Source organism: Sipha flava, unplaced genomic scaffold (genome assembly GCF_003268045.1).
Source record: "Sipha flava isolate LNK unplaced genomic scaffold, YSA_version1 258_pilon_pilon, whole genome shotgun sequence".
Classification (NCBI taxonomy): Eukaryota; Metazoa; Arthropoda; class Insecta; order Hemiptera; family Aphididae; genus Sipha; species Sipha flava.
The window spans coordinates 799,326-823,701 of NW_020272917.1; the positions used below are offsets into that span (position 1 = coordinate 799,326).

A 24,376-nucleotide genomic window follows, 5' to 3' on the forward strand; every position below is an offset into this window, starting at 1 on the left:
ACGGATCTGTGTGTACAGATCAATTTAGAAAACAGTAGGGGCTATTGTGATTTGGCCTATTAGTCATTAATCTCTTACGTTTATTTACACATTTCTGATCGTTTTACCGTTTAAAGTTTATAATTTTGTTTCGCCCGGAGAGTTGAGTGAAAAACTTAATACATTGTTATATAGTACATTGATTTAGAGTGATTTGCGAACGAGAAGATTTTTATTGATTATTATTTTATTTTAAAATTATGTGGAAGTCATCTGTAGGTGTTAATGTGGACATACCGGTTGAAAACACCGATGATGATTGGGAGACTGATCCAGATTTTGTAAATGACGTGAGCGAGGAAGAACAACGATGGGGTTCTCGTACAGTTCCTGGTTCTGGTCGTGTTTTAGATCATGTCGAGTTAGTTGTTTTTATATTTTATTGCATTTGTTGTACCTCTTTTTGTTTAAATATTATTTTGGTTGTACTACAACTTAACTTATATTTTATTTAGTATGAGCCAACTGCGAGAAGAAGTTACCAAAGCTCACGAGGTTCAAAAAAAAAAAGAAATGGAAGAGGGGCCTAAAGCGGCTTTTGGCTATGGTGGAAAATTTGGTGTACAATCTGACAGGTAGCTTTAACAAAATAGTAATTTTTTTATCATTCTTTGTTGTATAGTTAATTTTAACTTAATTTTTATTAGAATGGATAAATCAGCTGTTGGACATGACTATGTTGCACCTAAATTTAAACACGCTTCACAGACTGATTACAGTACTGGTTTTGGTGGTAAATATGGTGTTCAATCAGATAGAATTGACAAGGTATTGCACGGTTTCATTTGAAGTTACTTTATTTTAAAAAATATTAGTTGTTTTTATTTTTATGAAATTGTATGGATTATATTTCATAGTGAAATTGCAATTTATAATTTAGAGTGCTGTAAGTTGGAATCATAAAGAAAAAATTGAAAAACATACATCTCAGAAAGATTACAGTTCTGGATTTGGTGGAAAGTTTGGTGTTGAAGCTGATCGTCAAGATAAAAGTGCTGTTGGTTGGGACTATGTTGAAAAATTACAAAAACATGAATCTCAAAAAGGTTTTATTTAAAAAATGTCTTACATAATTGTATAAAAATTATACATATGTAACATTTTTGTGATTATTAGATTATGCTGTTGGATTTGGTGGAAAATTTGGTGTACAGTCAGATCGCCAAGATAAGTCTGCTGTTGGATGGGATAGTGTAGAAACTGTTGAAAAACATCAAAGTCAAGTAGATCACAGTAAAGTAAGTTATTTTTAAAGGTAATATATTCATTTTTTAATAATCTATATGAACATTTTTAGGGTTTTGGAGGGAAGTTTGGCGTGGAAAATGATAGAATTGATAAATCTGCTCATAGTTATACTGAATGTTCTGGTCAAGTTGGGACAAATTATCAAAAAGAAAAACCAGAAATAAGTAATTAATAAACTTTGAAGTATAGAATGTTTTATTAACTAATTCATTATTAATAATTGTGTAATTATATCTAGCAAGTATTAAACCATCAAGTCTTAGAGCAAAATTTGAAAATATGGCAAAGCAAGAAGAAGAAGAAAATGAAAAACGACGTTTAGCAGAACAAGAGAGAAGAAAACAAAGAGAATTACTAGAAAAAAAAGAATCTCGCGAAAGAGAAGAAAAACGTTTAAAAGAATTACAAGATAAAGAAGAACAGAAACAAAGGCTTTTAGATGGGCCTGAAAAAGTTAAAATAAATATTCCAATTGCCGTAAGTAATGTATGTTAGTTAATTATAAGGAATAATTTTTTTTTAAAAAAGTTTATTAAATTAAAATATTTTAACCATGATTTAGTAATATAAAATTTAATTTTTTTATAATTATTTCTTATAATATTGTATTTTTAAATAAAAAAATATACAATTAAATTAAATATTGTATTTATAATAAATTTTATGTTGAATTACAGGTATATTTAATTTAAAATTTATAAATTATTTTAATGTAGAAATTTATATTATATATATAGAATGATTTGATAACAAGAGACTACATAAAGGAAAAAAATTAAGTTCTAAATGTATTCATATTTTTAAAGTTTTAAGTAGTTATCTATAAATTATATATTCTATAAGATACCTAATTTTATTAATTTACTTATTACTGTAGTATTTATAGAGATATAGTTTACATTAGATACAATTTTTTACTAAAGAGACAGGCCATTTCTTAAAATATTATTGGTTTATTAATTTGATGATAAATTATATTTTTACCACCTATTAAAATTTATTCAATAATGTTAAAATAATTTCTATGTTTAATAAAAATCTAAGTATAAAATTTAATTGAAATACGTTTTTATATTTTAGAAAATTGATTATGATGATGAAGAACCACCAATAGCTAGTGAGTCTATTCTTCCACCAGTTGTTGTTGGTGCAACTATTCAACCATGTATAAAGAATGATGAGGAAGTATTAAGAAGAATTGAAGCAGAAGAAGAAGATCGTAAACGAAAAGATGTACAAACTAGAATTGAAAGAGAAAATATTTTACAAAAAAAGAAGGAAGAAGAGGAAAGAAGATATGAAGAATTAAAAAGAGAAAATGAACAATTAAAATTAGAAAATTTGGCTAAAGAAGAATGTAAAAAAAAATTAGAAGAAGCTAAAAAGAAATCAGAAGAAGAAACTAAACAAAAATTAGAAGAAGAAGCAAAAAAAAAAATAGAAGAAGAAGCAAATAAAAAATTAGAAGTAGAAACAAAGAAAAAATTAGAAGAAGAAACAAAAAGAAAGTTAGAAGAAGAGACGAAGAAAAAAGAAGATCAAAAAAGACTTGAAGAAGAAAGACAATTAGAAGAACAAAAACTTCATGAACAGCTTAAAAATGGAGCTATATCAGAAGAAGAACCAGAAGGTGGATATACTGCTGTGGCTTTATATGATTATCAAGCATGTAAGTAAATTTTGCTAAACATGTTTTAAAAAATAACCGTAATATACATTTTTATATCAATAAATACAGACTTAGAAATATTAAATACTCAAAATAACATTTACATTAATTCAGTCTTAGAAGAGTTACACATACACAATATAATCTCTCTTATTAATATAAATTATTTTTATGTAAAATTACTAATTTTTCTCAATGTATTTTTTCATATTTAGTCACGATTTTATTGATTGTATATACTTTATATATATATATATATATATATGTTATCGGCAATATGAATAATTCAGGTATTTTGCAAAATACCTAGGAATTATGCAAATTGCCAACCTATTTTAGGCAATGTAAATAAAACATATGGTTTTCAATATTATTTTACATATAACCTAGGTATTTTATAAAGTACCTAGGCATTATGCAAAATACCAATTTTTTTAGGCAAAGTACAAAACATTTTTATCATATGTTATATTACATTAAGATTCTTATAATTATTATACATTATGCTCATATTACAGACATAATTTAATTTTTATTTATTATTATATAAATATTTTACTTAAACTACTATTTACTTATTAAAACATATTGCAGAAAAGTGACATTTTGAAGTGAACAAAATGTTATTTTTAAGGAAAATACACTTTTTATGTTGACACTTGGACTTACAAACACATTTTAAATCCTTGGCCAATTCTTGTGGATTGAATTTTTATCAATTCATACTTGTCATCAGATAAAAAACTAGTATTAGTGGCCAAATTTTTTTAAAAAAATTTTGTAGTTTGTTATAAAAATTTAATTTCATACAAATTGTATGCATAGTTGAAACACCAAAACAAGACACGAAAATGATGAGAAAAATTACGATATTGTGATAAAATTATTAGTTAGTTCAATATTATTTCTCAGAATTATTATTGTAGTAGTAAAGGAATATTAATATTTATTGCGTTAAATCGTGAACGCACATTTCTAATAAACGACAATTTTGTTTGTTTTCTTCATATTGTCTATTCTACAATTGACATTATACATAATACCTAGGCAAAGCTCGTATTATGTATATTGCCAAGTGATTTTTGGCATTTTATATAATGCCTAGGCATTTTGTAAAATATCGGATTATCCATATTGCCGGTAACAAATATATATATATATATTCTATACTTTGTATATGATAAATTTTTAATTCAAAACTTTTCAAATATAATAATACTTCAGGCTGAGTTTTTATTTATTTATTTATATAATCATTTTTAGATTGATACACGAATGTTTTATAATTAAATTCAACATAATATCTTATTGCATTTTTCAAATAAAATAAAATACATAAAAAAGTTTAAATTATGTTTTTAATCTTGAATATATTTTAATTTTTAGCGGCTGATGATGAAATAAGCTTTGATCCTGATGATATTGTTACAAATATTGAAATGGTAAGTATCTAAATCTATGCAATACTGTTATTTTAGAGTTAGTATGTAAAATATTCATATTTACTACTGAGTTCAAATATTTTTCTTGAACCTCACCTTTTTTTATCTACTATACATTATCAGTCGGTCCACTCTCATTTTCAATCTTTACAAAATTCTGTCTCCCACTTTTTGCTCACAGATACCAACTATCTCTGTATCTTTATCAATCCAATGCAATCATCTCTTTCTCTAACTTACCCTCTTATCTTCAACTTTCATTTTCTTTATACCTCTCGTTACCTTTTTCTTATCTCTTCTTATTCTATGCTATTTGCGTTATAACTGCCTGTATTCTCTATATTTTTAAATCTTATTGGCTTCTTCTCAGATAGTACCTTTGACGTTTGCTTCATTTCATCAAACTACATATAGGATGTTGGTGAATTTACATTAATAATGTTTAATATACTCACTACATTTAATATTAACTACATTTATGAACTAAAATGTATTTTAATTATATAAATTATTTTGTTATTGTTCAATATTGATTTACACTTTTTCCTTTTAAAGGTATTGCCAAGATAATTATTATTTTAAATATTAAAATTAAATCATTTTTTTTCAGATCGATAAAGGTTGGTGGAGAGGACTATGTAAAGGTCAATATGGATTATTTCCTGCAAATTATGTTGAAATTATTCAATAAGATATACTTTGTTACCATTAACTATATATAAATGATTGAGCTATTTAAAATCTATTTCTATACTAATAAAAACCAAATTATAATTTTTTTCAATATTATACTCCAGATAAACAATTATTATTTTATATTTTAAAATAACCGAAACATATTAATTATTTATTAATTTTGTTTGAATTTATAGTAAAATGTGATATTAAATTACATGTTTTTTTTAAATTTAATCTTAAAAATTACATACATTTTCACATCTTTTAAATAATGATTTTGGTTTTATTGATGTTTAATTAAATTCAAAATATTTGTAGTTTATTTACAGTTAACAAACTTATGTTTAAAACTATGAGTAAAATTTGATATTATTAATTTTATCTGCTCAATGTACTAGTATTAGTTTATGTACTTCAATCTAACTTATTTAGACAATTTTATCTGTGCTATTATATTGTTGCATTACATTTAAATTATATTAGCATTGAGTATAAATTCTATAGAAATATAATTTAGTAAAAATATTCTTACTATATGATGTGGGGTTAAAATTATATTTGTTTTTATTATAATGCATTGAAATATACTATGATAATAAAATTAGATGAGGTCATTATTTCTCTTTCAAGATGAACTTAACTATATTTTATGGGAATTTTTCCCCTATAGAATTAATATTATACTCAATGATAGCTATTTTAATTTATTACTATTTTTTAATACTTATTGTGATATTTTTGTTACATAATCAAAATTATACAATTTTTTATATATTCTAGTTATTAACTATTAATTATAAAACTTAAAATTTAATCATTCTAAATACTTGAAAAACTAACAACAAAAGTAAAAGGTCATATGTAAAGTAGCATAACAGGTTCATTTTAATACAACTTAATATTGCCTTATTTGTGACATTATAATTTATGTCATTTTATATCAGATTACTTTTGCATAATAAATTTTTAAGTATTTAAAAATTATTTAATTCTGTCACATACAAATTATCCAACCATAATTGATGTCCTGTAAACACTGTCAGTTGTCCGTATATTATATATATACAATACATGTATGTGTGTTTGTGTGTGTATTTAAGAATACATTAGTAAAACCAGTTTGACACCCCGAAACATAATTCAGCGTTAAATTTTCAAGGCAATAACACAACAGTCACATAAAAAATAAAATAAATAAAATAAGTAAGAAGGAATTTCACTTTATATTGCAGTCTCATGGTTGAATAGCTTACATACACAATCAACTCCATATAGCTCTATAGAAATTGTATACAATGAAATTCGTAAGTAACTCGTTTATATTTCCAGTATATATAAAACAAATTATAAATAATATTACAGTTAAAATTATTATATTTTCTTAGGTAATATTATTTTTATTTAGTTGTATTATGCTAAATGTAATTAATTGCAATCCAGTTGAATTAGTTTCTCTAACAAATAAAAGAGATGACTCTGGTCAATTCTTATCACGGTAATAAATTAATAAATAATCTTTATGCAATTATACATTAAATGTGAAAAATTACAGTTATAAGCTAGATGATGGAACTGGAGAAGAGAAGATGGGTAAACTTTTGCCAAATGATGAAGGACAGGATGCTATTCTTGTTCAACGGGGTTCATATACTACAAATGTTGATGGACGGCTCATCACGTACAATTGGATAGCTGACACAAGAGGCTTCAGAATATCGAAAGCTTAAATTACAGTAAAAATATTATCATAAAGGTTTCAAAATAATACATTTAATGTATATTAAAATATTACTAAATTCTTTTATTTTGAATAAAAGTTTTTAAAGATTTTTTCACATCGTTTGCATAATTCATCTTGTTTTTCTGCTGACCACCTGCGGCATCGTTTACAAAAAAATCCTTTTGCATCACTTGTTTTTACTTCAATAGTATTGTTAACAATTAAATCAATTGAATTCACTTGAAGTAATTCAATTAAATCCGAATTTCTAGCAGTGTTTTTAGGATGCAAAATCTTAAACAAAATTAAACTTCACATGTACAACACAATTAATTACAATAACATATCAATTTGTAATCAATACAAAATCTAATATCTATATAACTATTATTATATATTGAATATTATAAACTAAATAATTTTATGTAAAGAAGCTTTTTTACATTTTAAATGAAATAGTTTTATTTATTGCTATGTTATAAGCTGGATGTCCCTGACCTATCAGAATCATTCTTGTTAACCTTTTCCATTATTTGTAATCATTTTTTATTTTTTTAAATAATTTTTCACTAATTTTTTTCTTAATTTATATACTTAATATATTATTTAAAACAATATTTTTTCATACCTTTAATAGATTAAAAACATTGTTAGGCGCAGAAAGAATAATTGAATGTTCGAGTGAATTTTTTCCTTGTAATAAATATGATACTTTACTTTTTATCATTAAAGCATTTTCTATTATAGATAATACTTTTTCTGGATCTGAAATTACTATGTGATCAAGAGATATAATGGATGATTTAAAAAATGTAGATTTTCCTAAAATAAATAATGGGTAAACAATAATAAGATATGCAAACATAATATATATATATATAAAGGTACTTGTAATAAAATTACTTTGTGAGTAAAAAGAAAATGCTTCTTCAGCTAAATGAGGTAAAATTGGTGCAATGTGTTTTAGAAGAATTTCAAATATAGCTTGTAATGTTGCTGTACATGCTAGTCGGTTATCTGATTCAATAGAATCACAATAAAGCCTAAAACACGAAAGTGTAATAATATTTCTTCATATGAAGATTTCACAAATTATACCTATCTTTTATATGGTGAACATATAATCCAGAAACTTGGTTTGTAATAAAATTTAATATTTTGGCACATACTTTATTATACTGGAATGAGCAATAAAGCATATTAATTTCATTTTCAAATGATTTAAGTTCTAATATCATATATTTATCTAAATAATTTAAATGATTAATTCCACATTTAAAATTATCCTCTTTTACATTATTAAGTGAGCCAAGTAAAAAACGAATAATAAGGCGAAGTTTATCAATTGATTGTTTACTATCAATTATGGTCTCTTTTGTAACTGGAATATTTGTTTGGTATGATCCATGTTTAGCAACCCACCATCTAATAGTGTTTAACACAAATATAAATTAGATAATTTATTAATAATATTATTAGATTCATTAGATTTACCTGAGTACATCGATTCCGCTTACTGATTTATCATAATTTCCATTTATTATATCTTGAGGATCAATTACGTTTCCAATAGACTTAGACATTTTTTTACCATTCTTATCCACAACAAAACCATGTATAAATAAAGATCTAAATGATTGAATAACTATAATATACAGTACAACATTTAAATATACTATAATATTTTATTACTTATACGGTGAAACATTTCTTAACGCAATTGATGACAATAATGATGCTTGAAACCAGCCAGTACATTGATCAATGCCTTCCAAATACAAATCAGCAATTTTATTATCACCCAATACACAACTCCAAGAAATGCCACTATCAAACCAAATATCTAGAATATCCTGTAAAAAATAATTTTACAAAAAATCCATAAATAATAATTTTTAAATACATATATACATATATATGCATACAAGTCCTTTTTTCAATTTTTTTTGACTGTATGGCGTGTTTGATATCAATTTTTGCACATCATGAGACCACCAAAAATCTTGTCCTGTTTCTTCCAATAAGGCATAATAATTGTTCAATAATGTTCTGAAAATAAAAAAAAAACACTGCAGACTTTCATTAAAATTATTATTAATAGTAAAAATATTCACTCATCAATAATAGTTTTATCTGATTCATCATATAAAACAGGAATGGCTACACCCCATGAACGTTGTCTGGATATACACCAATATGGTCGTTTTTCAATTAATGTTAAAAGAGCTTTACGACTTCCGCTAAGTTCAGGATATATTTTAATATCTTTCAAACATTCCTATTATTATGAAATAAAAATTAATTTATAAAATTTAGAAAAATCAAAATATACATTTATTGTCTCCAAATGTTTATTATTTATCATTAAAAACAACCAAGACTAATAAGTACTCTTATTTACTAAAATATCATTATTATTCTTTGATTTTTAAATAGTTTAACAGTGGTTCTAATGATGTAATTATATAAGATATAATTATGAGACTTAAAAGAATTTTTATTTATACAATTGAGTAAAATTTGAAATGTAATGTGATGAAATGTAAGATATTCAAGTATGGCATACTAGAAAAGTAATCATTTAATATAAATCATATATTTACAATTGATTGGTTTTTAATAGTTGCTGTATCCAAAAACCATTGTTTACTGGCACGAATAATTACAGGCAATTTAGTGCGCCAATCGTAAGGATAACTATGTTCATATATTTCTGTATGCAATATTTTATCTTTCAATAACAAACAGACAGTATCATTACCAATGTCTAAAACAGGTAAACCTACAAGTTCTGACCATGTCTGAGACATAAAGATACCACATTCATCCACATGGCATTCCTAAAACAATTGTAATTTGTAATTATAAATATTTTAATTAATACTGTATTAGATTATTCATAAGAATATTAATTAAGTTATACAATCTATTTTTTTTGTATTCTTACAATAGGTATCTTGTGTTTTAATGCAATTAAAAAGTCTTCATGTCCATATGCAGGTGCAGTATGAACTAATCCTGTGCCCTTATCTGTTGTAACATGATTTCCAGGCAAGAATTGCTTATCACATTCATCGGATTTTAAGCTTCTGTATTTTAAACCATTTAGTTGCTGACCTATAAAGTTACAATATAATATTTTGCTAAACATTTTTTTAGAACTTACCTTCAATTGTTGTGATTATTTCAATAGATTTTTCTATTTTGATACTAAGATTTTGTACTAGATCAGTTGCTAACAAATAAGTACCAGGGGTGTCTTGAATTTTTATGAAAGAGTATAATAAATTAGGAGAATATACAACAGCAATATTTCCTGGTAATGTCCAAGGTGTAGTAGTCCAAATAAGTGCATAAATAGGTTCATTGTTATGATTTTTTAAATCTGTTGAAAGAGTAGAAGGACAAAGTTCAAGTTTGACCGTGATAGATTTACTTTGGTGATTAGGGTTGTATTCCAATTCTGCTTCAGCTAGAGCAGTTCTAAAATAATAATAAAGTTAAGAAAAATATAGGAAATGATTATGTAAAAATTACTTGGATGATGGTGACCAATAAACTGGTTTAAGATCCCTATAAATTAAGCCCTGAAATAATATAAAATATTTATATTTTTGAATTTAAAAAATAATATTTAAAATTACTTTATTATATAATTTAAAAAATTGTTGAATTTGTGTTTTGATATAATTTTTGTCATAAGTGTAATAACAATTGTTTTCCCAATCAGCAAGTATACCCCATGATTTAAAAACATTTTTTTGTTTTTCTATTTCTTTCAAAGCATATTTTCTAGCTGGAAATATATATGTAGTTACAGTGAAAATAAGTTACAATTATTTTTAAAAACTTAGATTGTATCTAATAATTAATATACCTCAGTAACTTACAGTGGCGTATTTACGGGGGGGGGGGGTTGTCCAGGGGTACTGGATCCCCCTACAGAATCTCTACAAAAAATAAAAAATAAACTAAAATTCTTACATATTTGCAGAATTGGCTATGTTAAACATTCACAGGGAAGTTGAAATTACTGTTGATGAAGTTATAGAGGCATGCGCGCCTGCAGGGGGATGAAAAAGGGACCATTGCCTCTACTGGGAATTTTTGTTTCAAAACTATTGTTAATTTAATACCACGCATATTAATTATAACATAATTCTATTGAGATCCATTTATGAATTTTAGTAAAATTTATTATATTTTTAGATAATCTAAAATATATAATCTTGAATATATTTATTAGTATACAATGTTTACATATGATTGCATATTGCTTAAAACTATAAATTCTTCATAGTACCGATTTCTATGGTATTTGATTTTGTTTTCATCTATTTTTAGATACACGTTGCTTTGGCCCTTAGAATTTTAATCTTGCCCCGGGTGGGATTTTAACCTGCAGGCACGCTTGGATAGAGGAGTTGGCCAAGATATCGAGATGACTAGAATTTATTTTATAACAATACAATAGTGATAAATACAATATATATATATATTACATAAGACTATACAATTATTACACTATATATTTAGTTCAACCTTCTCCAAAAACTGCATAAAGACGTAACTATTACAATATAATATATAGTTTATATTAATTATGTATAAACTGTGGAACCTCCCAGAAAAAGTTGAAAATACGCCACTGGTAACTTATACCTTATTTAATAATAAGAATTATTAACATATATTTTAACTAATACCAGTATAATAGATGATGACAAAGAATTACTTTTTAAGTTAGTTGCTAAATACCATGATTTCTTACCATTTTGTCTTATTTCCAAAGCGCTAAAATTTTTCCATTTACTCCCATACATATTTTCAGCTTTTAATTCAATTGGTAAACCATGGCAATCCCAACCGGGAATATAATTAATTTTACTTCCATTTACAAGTTTAAAACGTATAGTTATATCTTTAAGGATCTGTAGAATAATATAAATTGTATTATAAAATAAATTAAATAATATAATTGAGGATATTACTTTATTAATAGCATGTCCCATGTGTGCCGACCCATTGGCATATGGTGGACCATCATGTAAAATATATTCTTCATTGCTCAAATGTTGCCTTTGCCAAGAATACAATTCAGAAAAACTACAGGTCTACAAAAATTATTTTTTATTAGTAAATATATTTATAGATAATGCATTTTAAATTATTCAAGATTTACCTTAAAAATATCATAATCTCTTAGAATAGTTTGATTAACATTCAACCGATTTTTAAATTTTGTTACTGGTAAAAATATGGATTTCTTTATAGTTGAATCATCAGAATGAAACCATCTTACTGAACGAAAAGAATATAAATATTTATGTAAATTATACATGGAAACTTTATGAAAATTAAAAATGATAATTTTTTTAACGTTTATTTATTATAATGTTATTAAATATTTAATCTTTAACAATTATTATGATGATTTTGTTCCTAGAACGTAAATACATATATAATAATGAAACTGAATTAGACAAATGTAATGTTTGGTTAGTATTTATTTAGCAATGTTTTTTACCACCGAAATTAATAAATAAAACTAAGCATCTACAATAATGGGATAATTTTAATTTTAGTTTATTTGGAAACAAATAAATTGTTAATGTTTTTAATTTTTTATATTATAACCGGTTTAAGTGATAAGATTTTATCAACGAGCACGTGCACTTATCAGTAATATGTTACTAATTTATCACCAAATGAATTCCTATATGTTATAAATATATATATATATAAAATCAGGTAAATATTTTAATAATAATTTTAGTATGACTATTGACTAGTCTACTTCACAATTTTATACTCACTGCTTAGTAACTTTTCATTTTATTAGTCAAGTATATTGGAGTATTTAGGTGTGGTTTTTACATCTTTACATCTTAGGTTAATAATTTATTATGTCCCTATCAATTTTTTTGAAATTTGAATTTTTATATTTAAAAAGTATTTAATTTAAAATAAAAACTTAATTAAAATGGTTTTACAAGTATTAAATACTTGTCAACAAGTAGTAAGACAATCAAAAGATGTGAAAATTGTTTCATCTAATGTTCCAAAATTGGCTGAAAAGGTATAATTTATTTAATTATTTAAATACTTAAATACATAGATATATTCAATATTGTATGTAATATTGCAATTAAACTGTATCACTACATTATTTTGGAAATTCAGTTTTTTAAAAAATAATCAAGCACTATTTATTAGTAATAGGAATTATATTAAGTACATATTTTAATTTTTTTAACAAATAGTAACTTGATAAGGTGACACAATTAATTAAGCTTTTAATTAATCATAAAGATTTTATATGAGTAATTATTTAAAGTTTTTGAGTTTATATATAAATAAAAATGTCAATGTTTCTATTTAACTATTTAATTATAATATTTTAATTTATATATAATACATGCAAGTTGTCTATTAAAAAATAAAGTCTTAATCATGTCAAATTTTACATAATTTTGGAACTATTTTCTTTTTAAGATTTATTTATTGGTAAAAGAAGAAAAATTAACGCTTGACGAGTTCAAAAAATGTACACTTCATCCAAAAAATGAAGATGAAGAAGCAATAAATTGGATATTTCTTGTTGATTCTATAAATTACTGTTTTATTGATCCTAATAATAAATGTCATTGGACTGTTACATGGAAAAATAATAAATATTCAGGATATTTTGGTTTATGCGCAGCTATTAATAGAGCTATAGAAGTTTGTAAAAATTAAAAAAAACTTAATTTTATTTTACTACATTTATTAAGTAATTAAAATAATTAATTTTTATTTGCAGAATGGAATAAAAATGACTGACATGAAAACATGTTTGGATTTAACGAAAACACAATTGGATGAAATATTTTTAGGAGATGATGGAACTACTCTTCCATTATTACAACAAAGATATTTGTGTGTACAACAGTCTGCATCTGTTTTATTACAAAAATATAAAGGTATATTAAGGTATCATTTTATTTCTAGGTAAAACAATTTTTATATTTAATTAAAATATTTTTCAATGGTAGATCGTTGGTGTCAATGATATAAACGTGTAACAACAGGTTTTATTTAAGTAGTTCACTAATATTATTGAATATAATATTGTTAATATAGAGGCGGAACTAGGGTCTGAAAGAAGACGATTCATCCCTGGGTGTAAAATTTTAGAGGATGTAATTTTTTTAATTATTAACAATTAATTTGATATTTTTAACTTTGTTAAATACTGATATTAGGTTATAACTCAATAAATATGATTGTATATTAATTATTAGAAAACAATTCTTGAGAAGAGTATTTGATAATTGTTCTATGATAGGGTGTAATTTTAACATTTTTCCCGGGCGTAAAATTCCTAGTTTCACATCAGAGTAAATAATATTTAGTACAACATGCTTGAGAATTTATAAATTGCACCCTGTCAGTTCCTACCACTGTACTAGACCTATTGACAGATATGACCTCGCCAGTAATGATAAAGTATTAATTGCTGCAGTCATAATCGCAACGACAAAGCTGGCTCTATAAGTTTAGCAAAATTATAAAGTTAAATCAGAAAAAGGAAAAGAAATATTTAATTTAGTGATTCATTTTTTATCAAAAATGTTTAAATTGATAAATATACTTTTTAGCATATTTTTGCTATGATTATATTTATATAATTTAGTTAAAAATAATAAATTTTTATTTTTAGGAAATTTTGTAAATTGTATATTAGAAGCAAATCACTCAGCTCAAAAGTTATTAGAAATAATATCTGAAAATTTTTCTTATTTTCGAGATGAATCTATTTATAATGGACTAAAAGGTAATATTTATAAAGCTGTATTACATGTTAATAAATAACTAATGAATAATTTGACTAATTTATCTTTTAGTTGCTTTCTATAAAAGGGCTCAAATTTTGATTGCTGACATTTGGTCATCATTTAGGGGTTCTGGCTTTGGTGAATTTCATGATATAGATACTTTAACTATGTTTGCAGATTATAGGTAAGATTATTGTAGTAAAACTTGAATAATAATAATACTAATAGCTTAATTTATAATTAAATTTAATTCTTTACATATAGCACTAAAAACTGACATTAAATATAAGATACAAACTATTTTTGGGTAATTTGAATAATTATTTACAATTTGAATCATATTTTTATTTATAAAAACCTAATTTAAGAATTTATGATAGTCCTGCTATTCACACTTTTAACATATTTAAGAAATGTTTATCAAAAATCAATAATATGCATTTAAAAAATAGTGTTTTACAATTTAGAAATTCATTATATTTAAAATTAAATGCATGTGGTATTTGATTTATGAAATAATAATTATTAATGCACAAAACTAATTATTATTTCAGAGTTCCTCAAGTTCTATTATATTTTGGTGTTTTAGAATACTCAGAAAAATTAAAAGAAACTCTTAAACAAGGTAAAAAATGTTTTATGTATAGTGTAATAGGGAAATTATCAATACTCAATTAATTTTTAAATTAAAGATATTCTTCTTGAACATGATACACCAGAAGAAGTGGAGATTAGAGCAGCTTCTGTTGTAGCTGTTAATGAAATTGTATGTGAAGTGAAGAAATTAATGACTCAACATCAGGTGCACAAGATTTGCAATTCTATAATGGTGGATACCTATCTTTGGGGTTATCGAAGAGAGAATGCTGCTATTTTAGAAGACACCCCATATCATAAAACATTAAATATTTACTATTAAAGCTGTATTTTGTATGTTTTAGTTAAAAAAAATTGTTGAAGGGTAATGGCAAAATAATTTTTTCACTTTTAAACCAAATAAATAGTATTATAAATAATTATTAATATATTAGCGTTGTACTATTTATTAGTTACCTACATTCATTGACAAGGTGTGCTTTTTAATGCAATAAGGTATCAGTTTTTACAATAACTTTAGATACATCTTATTCATTAAACTGAATCGCAAAATTTCAAATTAAATATAATGTTAAGGATATAAAATATTTTTTTATATACAGGGATTTTTAATTGCCTTCTCCAATATTTTGATTGAATGTAATAGATATATTGGAATAGCAATACATGATATATATCGTTTTTAATGACATAAATAACAGTATTTTTTCAAAAATCTCTGTCAAGGTTTTTACTGTTTCAAAATACTAATATGTAGGTTCTGGTTTTAACGCCAACACATCAAGGAGTACCTATGACGATAGCAATCGGGCAATGTGCAACGCCGGCTAATGAACACAGGTTTGTTAAAAATAATATATTATAATCATATTTAGAATTTGAGAGTAGTGGGCAGAGGCGCCAAACGGTCCCGGCTTGTGGGTGGTAGGTGGTAGCATCATTAACGACGAGGCCAGTGTTGCCCAGCTCTTACATTAAGTTATACTCACATTGTCTATAACTGAATACATTTGGTGTTTTGTTTCCAAGCCCGGGCGCTGTTGACATGGAATCACAGTGGTTAGGTTATTAGATTACCGCGGTTGTCGGGTATTTTTACAATCCATGAAGCTGATCAGGTGGACATAGGTGGTACAGATGATTGGTGCTTTGCATGGAGTAAACGGTCGTAAGACTGGGACGCTCCGGCAGTTAACATTGAACCGTGGAAGACTTTGCCGCGTGACGTCACATGCCGCTCAACCATTTACCGTACCTAATGGACAGAGCACCGCGTTCGGCTATAGCTCATTGTTTTTTCACTTCTCTTTTTTTTTTTAATTTTTATGGTCGCCAATTATTTAATAACGAAATAATAATGTGTAAGTGGTAGGTTAGGTAGTAAGAAGCAACAGCAGTCTCATAATTATAATAGATAAACAAGATTAATCGTAGTCCATCGAGTCAACGGATTCAACCACCATCGAAATGTCGAGACAGGACGACCGAAGACACAAACACCCGTCGAAAAGACACGAAGAGTGAGTGTCAAACGAATTTCGTATTATCACTAGGTACAAATTGCGTTAGTAGTACCTGTTGTGAAGTAGTTAATAGGCACCGGTTCAATTTTAAAATTCTGTAGACGATTCTTGTCGACTGAAATTAATTTTTTCTGCCCAACAGCGTTCAATTTTCCAACAGATTCCGTCCTCGTTAATTCTTACTTGCCGTCAATCTGATCTATTTTTCTCATGACTCCCGGTGTTTTCCCTTGTCGTTTTAAACCTTTAGTGTGTTTGCAATTATACATTAAGGTCGAGTATGTCACCATCTTGTTGGGGCAAAATCGTAATAAATGTATTAATGTTAACGACTGTTGAGAAATGTACATTATTTTCCAATTTTGTGTGGTGTAATCTACATGTGACAGTATTCATGTGAAGTTTCATTCGATTGTACTTGTGTTTGAATTGCCTATCTTAAATTTATTTTTTAATTTTTATTTCTTACACTTTAATGATTGTGTATATATTTTTAAGCCAATTCAACCGAAATAAAAATTTAATTTATCATTTAATTATATGCTATCACAAAGATTATTATTTTTATTATATTGAACATCAAATGTTCACAAGTTACATAAAAGTATTTATTTTAAAATATGTATCACTAATAGTAATTTCTAATGGTTGTTATATACATCTTATTATTCTTCATAATTTAAATTAATCTTAATGGTAATTTCTTTATTTAGGTAACTAAATTATCCGAAGAGTATAAGAAATAGACAATAGTTTACTAAATCTAAAGCTTTCATTGAAAGGACACAAATCTTTTTTTTTGAGTTATGTTTACATGTGATTATTGTTATATTGAAATTTATTTCTGAAAACTATTTTGTCTACTATATAGATAGGTTTAATGTCATATATAAAACCATTTTAAGATTTTATTTGTTATTGTGTAATTATTTAACTAATATTTATAATAAAATATAAATAAGAAGGTTAATCATTTATTTATTTATTCATTTCTATATTAATATTTATATTTATTATTAGTTAAGTACTTAAAAGAAAAAATGGATATAGTTATTTTAATGAATATAAAAACAATATTTAAAATAACACATTGAAATTTTCTATTAATAATTAGCAATGGTATTTACTATAAATAATTAGTCTTTATTAAGAGTTAAACTGCTTTCTAGAAGAAAACTGATAGTTGTTAATATTTCAAATTTTTATTACTTAAATGAGTAAGAAAATGACATGTAAGTGAATACTTTTTTAAATTGACTACAGATGAAAACAGAAGCACAAATCTTGGAGAGCAGGAGGGAGGAAATCACCTTCCTTTATTTGGTAGGCGGGGAGGTTGTTGATCGATATTTGATGGTTAATTTTCAGGCATAACAATAAGCATACATCAATACACTTAATTCCGTCATTTATGTAATGCGAGCTCAGCTCTCCAATTTTTTTCCCTTAGGTGAGTATTGAATACTTTTGTTTTTCCCCTTCACCCACTATCATAATTCCAACTAGTTTGCGGCTTTGGATAAAAATTTTGTTTTCTTTCATAGAATACTATTTTCTGATTATCTTATATTGCTATACTTTATTAAAAAAATTTTGTTCTTTCTAGGTTATTTCATATTTGATTACATTTTAGGTAGTTCAGTACTTAGGTATAGTCATACCTATCAAATCTTATGTTTATAACGGTTTGTAATTGTATGATAGAAATAGTTATAATATATTTTAATAGATGAAATTATTCTGATTTAATATTGTAATTGCTGTCTAAATTAGAACAAAATATTTAGTTTCCATTGTTTTAAAAGAGTGTTGAAAATATTACACCACATATTACGAAAAGTAACAACATGATATTGTCAATATTTATTATTTTAAAGTATGAAACTTGATAGTTGTATAATATAAATTGCGTAGTACAAAACATATTATTTAGAAATATTAATAAAAACACCAGAAAATCTTATGCTTATTTTTAATTAATATATTTTTAAATTCATTTTAATAACATGTGGAATAGATTTATAATGGATAGTTTTTATAGTATTGTTTAAAGCATTTTTTGAAGATTATCTTAATAACAAAAAAGCTTAAATTCAGAGTTAAAATTATTTAGTTAGCCAATCTATTAGTTTAATCAATTTTATGTATAAGTCTACAAATATACAATATTTGTACCTTACGATTTCAAAATAAAATATGCATAAAATTATCTTAAATAATAAAGATCCCTCTTTCATTTTCTTTTTTAATTCTAAAACTATGGTACAAAATATCATAAATCAAACTATATTTATGCAAAATCTGAATAAAAAAAATCATAATATCCGCGTATTTACTTAACTTACTATAGTTTTTTTCTTTTATAGTAAATGTAAAACAAATGTTTACACCATTATCATTTTATTACTGATAATTTGATATTTTGTTATATGTTTAAGTACATAATGTAGTACGAGTAAATATATATTAACAGTGTTTTTACAGTTTAAATTAATTTTAATAGCTATAGTTATTTGAATGAGGAAATAAAATTAAAGTGGGAGAAGTGAGATTTGACTGGGTTAATTTTTTTTTTCTTAATAAGTCAGATACAATTATCTGCTTTTCTTCCTTACTATTGATAATAATAATACAATAATTAAATAGGAATAATTGAGAAATTAATTTTAATATCATCACTTATATATATTTGTTTTCAAATTAACACGAATGTGTTTGTAAAATTATCTTCCTATTAGAAAGTGTATTACACAATTTTATTCTCTTTTATTTTCTCTGTCGAAAACTGTTGCATTTTTTTTAAATATATATATATATATTTCATTATAATAGAGATTTTAATCTTGAGTTGTGATTAAATATTTTTAATAAGACTGTTATGCATAAGACTGTTAATGTAGTATTTTACAACTTTTTAATCTTAGCGACAAGTCTGCTGATGATAAAATAATCATACAATTTGTAAGAATCTTAACTAACTCTTGTCTAGTTATATATATATATATATATACAGATATTGGAATTATTATTTTTATTATTATTTCTTTTTTTAATTATTTTGAATAAATTATTTTTATTTACTGTTATTTTATTAAATATGTTTAATTATTTAACATATAATTAGTTGCCTTAAAAAAATGGAGTGTTTTTGTTTATGCATCGGTACTATGTACCTATAAATTCAACCTTTTGCAGATTATTTTACTTAAATATAGCTCTTTGGTTGAGGTGTATTTAGCTAATCATATACTAAAGTATAAATTATTGAAAATTTTATATTTATTATTATTGTTATACCATTGTTATTGTTAATTTACATTATTTGTTGTGTATGGAAGTGATTTTTCTTACAAAAATTGTGATTAAACCTGTCATACCATTTTTTATTATGTTTTTTTTCTGTAACTTAAACTATTTATTTATTCTATTTTACTTAGAAATTGATGGCAATTTTGAATTGTTTATTACATAAAAAAAGATGAACTGCATTTATTTTAACGCCGATGTTATAAGCATAAACGCTCCTGGTAAGTGTTAATTAAACTAAAATTAAAATTTTATATTAGGTTAATGGTTATTCTAGACTAAATCATATTAAACCCAATGGTTTTAGGGTGATTTATTTTTTGCCTTATTATTTATATTAGTAATATCTTCATTATAGTAATATTATAGTAATCTATTAATTTATTATAAAACTATTTTTATTTTATTTTTTTCAGAAATCCTGCGGTTCGTTGACACATTTGTATTAGATAATGGTAAAAGCCCATGAATCATGGAGCATTATGTCTCCAACAGGCGCACCGGCTTTACCACCTCGTAAACTATCACAGACCAATACCAATCACTCTCAATCTGTTGAATCAATAGCAACCAGATTACAAAACCCATTGCAAGAACCTAGTTGCATAGAGGAAGCAGAATGGTATTGGGGTGACATAACTAGAGATGAGGTACAAGAAAAACTAACTGATATGCCTGATGGCACATTTCTGGTTCGAAATGCATCAAATAAGGCTGGAGAGTATACGCTGACTCTTAGAAAAGGAGGAACCAATAAATTAATTAAAATTTATCATAAAAATGGAAAATTTGGGTTTTCAGAACCTTACAATTTTTCTTCAGTTATTGATCTTGTAAACCATTATCGTAAAGTTTCATTGTCACAATATAATGCTACATTAGATGTAAAATTGTTGTATCCTGTATCCAGATTTCAACAAGATGAAGAGTCTGGTACTTGGAAAAGTTTAAATGTAGAAGGACTATGGAAGCGTTTATTTGATGTGCTTGTTGAAATATTGAGGAAGTCAAGTTCATATGACGCATTATCAAAACAATTTCAAACTGCCATGGCTGATATATCAGCTATGCGTATGGGACTGCAACAATATCACGAAGTAAATAAAATGTTTGAAGAACAGTTAAAGATACATGATAAATTTCTTAAAAAAGCTGAACGACATGAAGCAGATAATTTGGTTAAAAATATTGAAATTGTAAAAAAACGAATGAAGTATCTGCTAGATGGGAAAGCAATATTAGAGGATAAATTATATAGGTAATTTTTTTTGTTGGTCTTAACCATTTGAATAATTATTAATTAAATTAAATATTTTATTTTCAGTCAAGTATCATACAGTCAGACATTAGAGCGGGAAATGTATCAATTAAAGCAAGAAGTTGCAGCCTTAACACGCCAAAAAGATAAATCAGTCCGATGGTTATTGACCCATGGAGTAGCTTTGGATGATATCAATCAAGTGCTGAACGGCACTGATTGGAATACTTGTAATCCTGAAGATATACAACTACCCCTCAACATTTCTCATTTCGATGAGAGTACATGGTTATTAGAATCATGTTCACGTGCTGATGCTGAAAGTTTACTAAATGGCAAACGTAACGGAACGTTTTTAATTCGACCTAGTCGTACTGGACAGTCAGCATTATCTATTGTTTGTAATGGAGTTGTGAACCATTGTATAGTATATAGAACACCTAAAGGATATGGATTTGCTGAACCTTACAATATTTACTCTTCTTTGAAGGATCTAGTCTTGCATTATTCTCAAACTTCCTTAGAAGAACATAATGATTCTCTGACTACTACATTAGCTTACCCAGTGTTAGCTGAAAATGACAAAAAATAAAATTAATAGTATATTACCAACATCATTAAATACAAAGTGTATTAAATTTGGTGATAAAATGTATGTGATAATAATTACCTTTAAATGTTAATTATTTATTAGTATTAATGAGTTATTTAATAAGGAGCAATATTTTTCAAATAAGTGCATTTATTAAGACATTATTGATGAAATTATATTTTAACTTGTTTGTATTTATTATATATACCAATACCAACTTGTTTTCTTTTGTGTCCAAATTTTTGTGTAAAAATGTATGTGTGTATAATATACATTAAATTATGTTCAAAAATTATTAATTTATATATTTTAACAAAATATTTTTCGTTAAAAAAAAAAAAAGATATTATATTTTATTCTAATATATAATAGAATAATATGATTTGCAATTGTAATTTATTTCTGTTTTTTTGACTGACTTTTATAAAATATGACATGATGGGCAGTTTACCAATTTAATTGTAGGTATATTATGTTTGATAATTTAATATATTTTTTTTTACATTAACATTTTCAAAAGCTATTGAGTTATTTGCATAATTTTTTTAGTCAAATAGTTCAATATTAGTTTTTTCATTTTAATTTATCAAAGATTGATTTAATTCAATTATGTTTATTAAAGATATGCAAATATTAATTCATGTATTCGTCTAGAATAATTGCTATTATTAAAAGCAATTTAAGTTTTCTAAAGTTAACTTATTATCTGACTATTAAATAAGTTTTAATGAGGTATGGACTCACGTGGTCAACTCATGTTTGTGATAGTCGTTATCTTGGTGAGCTATTATCATGTTGTGACATGCACGCAATATAATTTTTTACTGCTTGTAACTTCCGCATATTTTGGTTATGGAAATTGATTTATTATCTAATTGTCCTATTTAGTTAATATTATACAAAAACACTTCCTACTCAAGTGTTTTCATGTCTTAGGTGACTCTATATAAAATATAAATAATTAAAGATAAAACTTAAGATCTATAATCGTATCCATGTTTCATAGTAAATAGTTATATAATGTCACTGGAAACTGATGAGGTTATTAAGGTATATAATGCAGTACACATTCGTTGAGTCTCGAGAATTTAGGCTAGGCGAGGAAGCTCAAATGCACGCTGTATATTTTCGACTTATGATACGACTGGCCCGTGTCCTTTGACTCGGGCACAAAAAACTGCCATCCGACCAAGCGCCTTCGAGGCGAAACCAAGCTATATGTCTTAGCGAATGTGTACTACCAGCGAAAGGATTTTACTGTTAGTATCTAGTATAATTTGTGTAGACTACTTAAATTTTAAATATATATTTAATAAGCCTCAAATATAATTTAATTTGACTTAAATATTTTGAGAATATTACTGACAATTAAAAATTAATATTTATGCATTTATTTTAGGGAAGACAATTATGACCGCAGGAAGTCGTACAAATATCGTGATAATAGATCTCCTGAACGACAACATCGTAGACGTGATTCAGATTCTGATGATGATCGTAGGAAAAGACCAAGAAATAATCGTAGAGATAATTCGAGACATAAAAACAAATCGGATGCTAATCATGAATGGGGCTCAAAAGACTCATCCGGCCCAAAGAAACCGATTGGTAAAAAAGAAGAACCAAATTTTGAAACTACTGGCAAGTTGGCAGAAGACACAAATACATTTAATGGAGTAGTTATTAAATATAGTGAACCTGCTGAGGCAAGAAAACCAAAACGTCGATGGCGATTATATCCGTTTAAGGGAGAAAAACAATTACCGGTACTTCACATACACAGACAAAGTGGTTATTTGCTGGGACGTGATCGTAAAGTAGCTGACATACCAATAGATCATCCTTCATGCTCTAAACAGCATGCTGCTCTTCAATACAGACTAGTTTCAGTTAAAAAAGATGGTCGTCATATCAGGTGTATTAGGCCATATATAATTGACTTAGAGTCTGCCAATGGTACTTATGTCAATAATCAACGTATAGATCCAAAGAAATATGTAGAACTGATGGAGAAAGATGTAGTGAAATTTGGATTTAGTTCTAGAGAGTATGTACTTTTACACGAGCATAGCACAGATTCTGGGGATGATGACAGTCTTGCTGAAGAAAATCCAAATGAAGAATCTAATGCAGATTGATTGCTTTGCCTCAACTTATGTTGATATACTTACAGAATTTTCTCATTTTTTTTTTTATATTGTAAATAATATAATTTAGAAAAAAAATCAAATCAATGAACAACATTTAATTTCATGTGGTTTTGAATACTTACACACAATGAAACAATCATTTTTTATTTATTTTGTATATATAGTTCTATGAATATTTTTATAAACTAGTAAATGACCTGATAATAAATTAAGTTTTATTAAAAGCTAAATATTTATACATATGATTATAACATAATACATATTTACTTTTTATGATAAAATGTTAAAAACTAATCAAAATTGATTATCTTAATAAGTTAAAAAAAAAAAACTTCAA

At 25.5% G+C, this 24,376-nt stretch overlaps 5 protein-coding genes across 9 annotated transcripts; 4 read left to right on the forward strand and 1 right to left on the reverse strand.

The window, feature by feature from the left end:
* The first annotated feature begins 1 nt into the window (after nt 1).
* Nucleotides 2–5,149, forward strand: LOC112684867 (src substrate protein p85). Its single transcript, XM_025556582.1, has 10 exons — nt 2–400; nt 495–614; nt 687–807; nt 920–1,085; nt 1,156–1,277; nt 1,337–1,451; nt 1,526–1,764; nt 2,368–2,956; nt 4,343–4,398; nt 5,009–5,149. Exons 1-10 carry the CDS (start codon nt 240–242, stop codon nt 5,087–5,089), a joined length of 1,770 nt encoding a protein of 589 aa, XP_025412367.1. The 5' UTR covers nt 2–239; the 3' UTR covers nt 5,090–5,149.
* A 1,043-nt stretch (nt 5,150–6,192) lies between these two features.
* On the forward strand, nt 6,193–6,858 carry LOC112684938. The gene is made up of 3 exons (XM_025556671.1): nt 6,193–6,380; nt 6,462–6,571; nt 6,629–6,858. The coding sequence occupies exons 1-3, from the start codon at nt 6,372–6,374 to the stop codon at nt 6,801–6,803; spliced, it is 294 nt and encodes a 97-aa protein (XP_025412456.1). The 5' UTR covers nt 6,193–6,371; the 3' UTR covers nt 6,804–6,858.
* On the reverse strand, nt 6,710–12,176 carry LOC112684934 (isoleucine--tRNA ligase, mitochondrial). Its single transcript, XM_025556664.1, has 17 exons — nt 11,979–12,176; nt 11,788–11,910; nt 11,568–11,727; nt 10,441–10,592; nt 10,334–10,383; nt 9,963–10,279; nt 9,744–9,913; nt 9,400–9,636; nt 8,911–9,074; nt 8,722–8,845; nt 8,489–8,649; nt 8,291–8,425; nt 7,895–8,221; nt 7,700–7,839; nt 7,425–7,618; nt 6,869–7,090; nt 6,710–6,798 (listed from the first exon to the last, which is right to left on the reverse strand). Exons 1-16 carry the CDS (start codon nt 12,135–12,137, stop codon nt 6,878–6,880), a joined length of 2,826 nt encoding a protein of 941 aa, XP_025412449.1. The 5' UTR covers nt 12,138–12,176; the 3' UTR covers nt 6,710–6,798; nt 6,869–6,877.
* A 458-nt stretch (nt 12,177–12,634) lies between these two features.
* LOC112684936 (queuosine salvage protein) lies at nt 12,635–15,579 on the forward strand. The gene is made up of 7 exons (XM_025556670.1): nt 12,635–12,875; nt 13,292–13,519; nt 13,599–13,758; nt 14,499–14,612; nt 14,683–14,797; nt 15,168–15,238; nt 15,306–15,579. The coding sequence occupies exons 1-7, from the start codon at nt 12,780–12,782 to the stop codon at nt 15,530–15,532; spliced, it is 1,011 nt and encodes a 336-aa protein (XP_025412455.1). The 5' UTR covers nt 12,635–12,779; the 3' UTR covers nt 15,533–15,579.
* An 826-nt stretch (nt 15,580–16,405) lies between these two features.
* Nucleotides 16,406–24,189, forward strand: LOC112684935 (smad nuclear-interacting protein 1). Of its 5 annotated transcripts, XM_025556666.1 has the most exons (4): nt 16,408–16,730; nt 17,997–18,183; nt 20,456–21,297; nt 21,364–21,948. In XM_025556666.1, the coding sequence occupies exons 3-4, from the start codon at nt 20,492–20,494 to the stop codon at nt 21,887–21,889; spliced, it is 1,332 nt and encodes a 443-aa protein (XP_025412451.1). In that variant the 5' UTR covers nt 16,408–16,730; nt 17,997–18,183; nt 20,456–20,491; the 3' UTR covers nt 21,890–21,948. The 5 variants fall into 5 exon arrangements, with proteins under 5 accessions (XP_025412454.1, XP_025412451.1, XP_025412450.1 ...); XM_025556665.1 differs by lacking the exon at nt 17,997–18,183; XM_025556668.1 differs by lacking the exon at nt 17,997–18,183 and having other exon boundaries at nt 16,688–16,763.
* Nucleotides 24,190–24,376: the final 187 nt, after the last annotated feature.

Coding starts and splice junctions, on each gene's coding strand:
- LOC112684867 (XM_025556582.1), top strand. CDS start 240: ATGTGGAAGTCATCTGTAGGTGTTAATGTGGACATACCGGTTGAAAAC. Junction 1,278..1,336: donor GTCAAGTAGATCACAGTAAA/GTAAGTTATTTT, acceptor GAACATTTTTAG/GGTTTTGGAGGGAAGTTTGG. Junction 2,957..4,342: donor TTTATATGATTATCAAGCAT/GTAAGTAAATTT, acceptor TTTAATTTTTAG/CGGCTGATGATGAAATAAGC.
- LOC112684938 (XM_025556671.1), top strand. Junction 6,572..6,628: donor TCTGGTCAATTCTTATCACG/GTAATAAATTAA, acceptor GAAAAATTACAG/TTATAAGCTAGATGATGGAA.
- LOC112684934 (XM_025556664.1), bottom strand. CDS start 12,137: ATGTATAATTTACATAAATATTTATATTCTTTTCGTTCAGTAAGATGG. Junction 8,650..8,721: donor AAAAATTGAAAAAAGGACTT/GTATGCATATAT, acceptor TATTTTTTACAG/GATATTCTAGATATTTGGTT. Junction 7,840..7,894: donor GTTCACCATATAAAAGATAG/GTATAATTTGTG, acceptor TTCGTGTTTTAG/GCTTTATTGTGATTCTATTG.
- LOC112684936 (XM_025556670.1), top strand. CDS start 12,780: ATGGTTTTACAAGTATTAAATACTTGTCAACAAGTAGTAAGACAATCA. Junction 14,613..14,682: donor TATTTATAATGGACTAAAAG/GTAATATTTATA, acceptor TTTATCTTTTAG/TTGCTTTCTATAAAAGGGCT. Junction 14,798..15,167: donor ACTATGTTTGCAGATTATAG/GTAAGATTATTG, acceptor TTATTATTTCAG/AGTTCCTCAAGTTCTATTAT.
- LOC112684935 (XM_025556666.1), top strand. CDS start 20,492: ATGGTAAAAGCCCATGAATCATGGAGCATTATGTCTCCAACAGGCGCA. Junction 21,298..21,363: donor TTAGAGGATAAATTATATAG/GTAATTTTTTTT, acceptor TTTTATTTTCAG/TCAAGTATCATACAGTCAGA.